Source organism: Pterocles gutturalis, unplaced genomic scaffold, assembly GCF_000699245.1.
Source record: "Pterocles gutturalis isolate BGI_N339 unplaced genomic scaffold, ASM69924v1 scaffold15810, whole genome shotgun sequence".
NCBI lineage: Eukaryota > Metazoa > Chordata > Aves > Pterocliformes > Pteroclidae > Pterocles > Pterocles gutturalis.
Window position 1 is genome coordinate 39862 of NW_010138517.1, and position 6000 is coordinate 45861.

Consider the following 6000-nt stretch of genomic DNA (forward strand, 5'->3'; position numbering starts at 1 on the left):
AGATAAATCTGCATTGCACTTGAAGAACACTATTAGAGTTGGCAGAGGCTCTTAACAGAAGAAATACAAGTTGGTTTTTTACTTTCCCACTCCTTTCTAGTCTGCAAGGCTTTATAAACATGGAAAAGTTGCAACCAGATTCGCTTTCAGATCCTAGAACACCCTTAGTTTTCCTCACATCAGAAACCAAGTTTTCTTCTGAGAAAACTACCATGCACTATGGAATGGAGTCCAACTTTCACTTAGTTTTTGATACCTGGCAAAAACAGATCCTGACAGAGCTCTTCTGCATCCCTGCTTCCCAGGCAAGTAATTTTAGTTCCAATTTCTCATTACCTACTTCAAAAAAAAGCATAGCCTTCAACAGTGATGTTGAAAAAATGTCACTGTAAGAATATCTAAAGTCACGGCATAAGGAAAGTTTTGCACACATCTGCAAACAGCAGCAAATTTAACATATGAATGCCACGTAAGTTCTAATTATTCCAAACAAAGCAAACATAGCTATATCCATTAAAAAAAAGACATTCCAAAGTTGCACCATTTTTGTTTCAAATACTGATGAGCAATTTCCATATTTATACTTTATACTACAGATCTGCTGCAAAGGTAAATAGACTGTTTATTATCCTTTAGGAAGGATTTGAAATTGTCAGCTAAGATTAACTACTCTGCACTATGTAACAATTATTTGGACTTTCTTGGGTACAAGTCTTAAAAATGAGTAACAAGTTTGGCCAAGAGTTTGTTCTTCCGTATGTTATACCAGAAATGAGTTTTAAAAAGTCAAGAATCCTAAGGAAATTCAACTATTTTGCCTGGCTTTACCTTACAAAGGCAGCCTACGGTTTTTGATCTACTGATCTTAATCCAAAACTAACCAAACCACAGAAGCGAGATCAGCTACAAGAGAGATTAGCCTTTAAGATGTACATCAGGATTTTCTTCTGTATCACCTAGAAGAGAAATACTTGCTAACTAGAGTTTATTTTAATCAATATACAAAAAGTGAAAGACCTATATGCTAATATGTCAATAGAAATTGTTAAAGAGTGTCAAATACAAGTCAAGAGTATCACTTGCAAAGCACAAGCAACATTAACAGCCACAAACCACAGGAACTCTCCAAATCTTTTAATTTTGCTTCCTCCTTTTACTATCTTCTCTTCTATAAATATTTCTTATACAAAATTCATTTTCTTCCATTGAAGCCAAGACTGTCAAGATATACTCTTCTGAGAAGGTGATATTAGGAGGCAAGTAGATTTGTAACAGTTATCTGTGAAATATCACAGCACTTCAATAGTAATTTGCAGGCCTGTGAGCATAACAGTCATCTTCTTGTCTTTTATATAGCAAGTCTAACTTCTTAACAATTAAATTCCCTGCATAAAATTCCATAGAAGGTTTAACACCCGAGATATTTATAAGTCGAGAACAAAGGAACATGAATGGAATAGTATTAAGTTCTTAGAGCTCTGACTTGCATAACCTTCCACTGGCAATATACACAACTGCTCAACATCTCTGAATTAACATTTCAAAAACACAAGTTGTAGGATATATAGTAAGGATTACCCTCCTAGCAGTTGTTTTTGTAACAAGTACCATAGAAAGATCAAAATTATTAGCAAGAGATGTCACTTTCAAAAGCCTCTCCTAATAAGAACACAAGATATTAAGCAAGACCTACCTTAAAGTTTCAAGAGTTTTTTGTTGGTTTTTTTTGTTTGTTTTTTCCTATATCAACCACTCCCCAAGCAAAATACTGGAGCAGAAACAGTGAGAGTAACTTAAACACAACCTATTTCAGATTACAACTTTAAACAGCATGTGTACTAGTGCCCTCAGCCTTCAGAAAGTAAGCCAGACCTGAAAGCAACATCTACTGATCTGATATCATTATCAACTTTCCATTAAAAATAACTTTAGAACTCCTAGGAGTAGTCTCTTGAGATGCTCAGAGTAACACAGAACAAAACCAAAGCAGCTCGAAGAGATATCCAACTCTTCAGGGTTTGAAAAACTCTAGGAAGTACACAAAAGAGAATTATACCATTTTCCTGACAAAATAGTACGCTGCCTTGGCAAGAAGTTGATAAAGTTCCATGGTATTTTGAAAGCAGGTGCAAGAAAAACATGCTTTATGCTAAGAGCCACAGGAATGAGGTTACCAGCACAGAGCCCAAACTGATCTCTCTTTTCACTAAAACACTGTCAGAGAGAGTAAGCACAGTATGTGCTTATAGATCAGTTGGTCTTTTATGTAAGCTTAACGAGTAGTTTATTTTCAATGGTTTAAGATGCTTTAGGAAAAGCCTCATAGCTATTAATCTGCATTTGAGACAGCTAAATGCATGAAAAGTTTACCTCAAGTGACCATATGTAGGTTAGATACAGAAGAACTAGCTCAATTCTGATTTGTCTTTGAACATTTTATGCCGCACGTGTGGAAAAACTACAGCACGACATAGATATTGTAGAGCTCTGAACATTCTGCATGATATAAGTAACAATCATCTCCTGAAGTTTTCTGCTTACCACTTCTCATTTATGTTATTTTGCCTGGCCTAAATTCAACCCCAACACCTAGCTTTAAGCCTCCTCCATTACACGCACCTACCCTGTTCTCAGATTACAGCCTGACAAATACTGTAAATGCTGATACTGGGTGTACTTGGTGATACATATTTTTCAATGTCACACACATATCACTTTATTTTGACTGAATTTCATTTTAGAACAATTAAGCCAACGTACATTAAGCTCACTGTGCATCATTCCCTGCAAAGTTAAAACAAGAAGCCACCCAAAAATACAATAAACTGCCTTTTCTGTTTTCTTACAGTAACTATAATTATGGAGATGGGTATATTGCAACTCCACTAAACCCTAAAGCCTTTTATGATAATAGTTTGAAGTTGAAAATAACCAAGTTTTTCACAACCAAATCACTCTCTGACAACAGAAATTTACCTATAGCCATTTAAAAGACAGAAAAAACTCGGTATCCAATTACCTAACTGAAAGGCTGTTTCTTGAGATATACTATTATTTTTTAATAAAGATGGATGAATAAGTTTTGCTTCTATGAAGAAAACAGACAATACACCCACACAAGCATAAGAGCCAAAGGACCCACTCAGATTATATTTAAGTTTAGGGAAGCATCTAATAGATGACAGGTTTCTTTCCCTTCCCAGTAGCAATCAGTCTTACTGGCCTGTCTTGTCTGTTCTTGCCTGTTCTACAGACCTACCATATTTTCATTGCATATGCCCATTTGAGAAGTAAGAATTTAGTGAGCACATGCTGAGCACATGGGGAAGGTAATTCCCCACTCATTCCCACATTACTTAAAAGAAGCAGCCTGCCCCTCTTATCAAAGGAAAACCTGCTGCTCACTTCTTCCAATGGGTCCTATGCCCCTGTTCCCATTTGTTACCTTGCAAAGGCTGGGGCTGCAAAGGAGGACAGATGAAATGCAAGTACCACTGTCGGAACAATTCTTCAGGAAATCCACTTTCAGGAGTTCCACTGAAAAGAGAATGAACAGGAACTGGCCAAGAACTGGCTCAACTGACCTATCAACACTGGGCTACCAGACTTTTCACTGGGCAGTCTAATCTAAGTGAAAGTGTAGAAGAGAACAAATTTTCCCTGTACATTGGTTCCAGCTGGATTAACTTTTTAAGATCAATATACCCAAAGCTGTAATCCCACACGCTCTATAGGAAAGTTCAGACATTCAAAACTAAGCTTTCTTCTAAGACAAAAAGTTCAGAGTGGATTTATTTTCACAGTATTATTGCTATCTGCATAGCTAAGACATTCAGCTTTACCAGTCACCGTGGCAGGCAAGTTTTAATTCAACCACTGAATCTGACAGTCAGAAAAGTTTACCTCAGTGGGCTGACAGGCCTCCCCTATTAAAAAATCATCAGATTTCAAGACTAGAAAAAAAATAATGCAATACACATTAGTAGAATTACACAGCTTACCAGTACATAAGAAATTTCATGTATGTCTCTAGCCTTTATGGCCAGAAGTTAACCACAGAATATGAGTACGAGTAGTCCCAACAGTCACACCATATTGCATCTAATTTTAGGCCACCTGCCTACATTCACCACCTTCCCAAAACCCAAGACCGAACAGTAGTTAAAAGCCACATGGACAGCAATGAAACCACTGCAAATGCTTAAGTCCTTGCTGCTTACTGTCCTTCGTAAACACTAAATCCTTTATCCTCCCCTCGCCCCAAAGAACACAAAACAGATTTAAGAACTATTCCACTACCATAATGTAACGAATGACACTTAAAAAAGGAGGAAAAGAAAAAAAAAAAAAACAAACCACAGGCCACACTGCTATTTCTGCTCTGTAACATCTAGCAGATCCCAACCCAACAGTGGGATCACTCCTTACAAGGCACTGTATACATGCCCACACATGAGTATATAAATCTTCTATCTATACAAAGAAATACATGCATATGCATACACCCTACACATGCCTTCCTCAATCGTTTCAAGAAAAATGCAAGTCCCCAAGGACCTTCTAATGCTCTCACGTGCCAAAATCAGCTTTTTGCATAATTCTTCATTGCTCCCGATGAGAGATTAAGACAGCAATGGCACGATTTTTCTCTCTGATGTCAGGGCCTCCACTGTCCATTCAGAGCAGCCAAGAACTGAACTAGTGTGAATCACCCCCCTTAAGTGGTACATTTCCATTTTTGCATGCTTTGTGAAGAGAAAATGGTAAGTTTCTAAATCCATTACAAGAAGTTACTTTCACATATTAAAGAAGCTGAAACTAAAGCACAACAGTATTTCATGTATAATCATCCTCTAAACTAAATTTAGAAAAAAGTACTTATTAGAAAACAATACATAACAGGTACAGCATTTACTGCACAGTTTGTCATAGTGTGTAATATAATCTTAAACCAGCATCCTTTTCAAGCCTCAGTATGCATAAATGAAAAAAAGCCTTGCTTTATTACCAAACTACAGTCAAATCTTAGCCCTGCAGGAATCCCAGGTACCTAAATGTGCGTGATTACTTCTGTGAGATGAGCATAAAGCCTGCCTTGTCAATTCTCTATTAGCCATATATTTGCTACATTGAACAAAACACACAAAATTGCTTTGTGAAGAAAACAAGGTATCAACAAATTACAGCAGGGAATGCCACGATTTGAGTTTATCCTCAAATGTCCTGCAAGCTTCCCATACCAGCTTACAAGGTATACACTTAAGGAAAGACAATTTTCTCTGTGCTCCATCCTACACAGAAAGATTATACCAAGGCAGAACCCAGAACTGCTCAGTAGGTGATGTCTGGGAATGCAAAGGTGAATTAACAGTTGTGTATCTAGTTGCAGAAAGAAACTGCTCTTACCCTTCAACCTAATACTTACTGTTGACTCCCACATCCTCAGCTACTCCAGAACCTCTCATTCTCAGGTATGTGAATCCCAGTATCAGAAAGAACAAGCATGCAGCAGTTAAGAGGAACATGGACAGGTAATGTGCACTGAAGCCTCCAGTGGTGGATACCTCCTCTCTTTTGAACTGTTGGAGAAGCTCCTCCTCGGGCTCTGAGAGATCCTTCTTGTAGGTGTTTTTCAGGTAGGTATGATTTGAACCCGTATGATTGGAGTGGTTGAGTCTAAGGGAGTACATGGTTCCACCCGGGGGAAGGCTATTAGTAGCTGAATAGATCCTGGATTCAACATTATAGCTACCAGCAGCACCGCTGAGAACATGATTATTGGTCGTTTTCCTAATGGTGCCTGGAGGGTCAGTGATTTTACCACTGTCCACGTCCGTGAGCGGCGGTGGCAGCAGCAATACTGTAGGGGATTTCTTAGATACGCCAATACGGTATCTAGGGCTGGGAGGACTAGAGTCCAGATTTTCACATCCTCCTGCCCCCGCCGCCTCCTCCTCCTCCTCCTGATTTCTGCCCCTGTCTAGACTCTCCGCAGCAGCC

General features: G+C 38.4%; 1 protein-coding gene across 1 annotated transcript in view; it reads right to left on the reverse strand.

The window, feature by feature from the left end:
- Positions 1-5993, reverse strand: part of LEMD3 (LEM domain containing 3) — a gene marked incomplete at its 5' end in the record, with an annotated part of 43376 nt that extends 37383 nt beyond the window's left edge. Inside the window, one exon of the mRNA XM_010083038.1 lies at positions 5426-5993. Coding sequence (XP_010081340.1) covers positions 5426-5993 — 568 coding nt within the window. The remainder of the gene's footprint in view (positions 1-5425) is intronic.
- Positions 5994-6000: the final 7 nt, after the last annotated feature.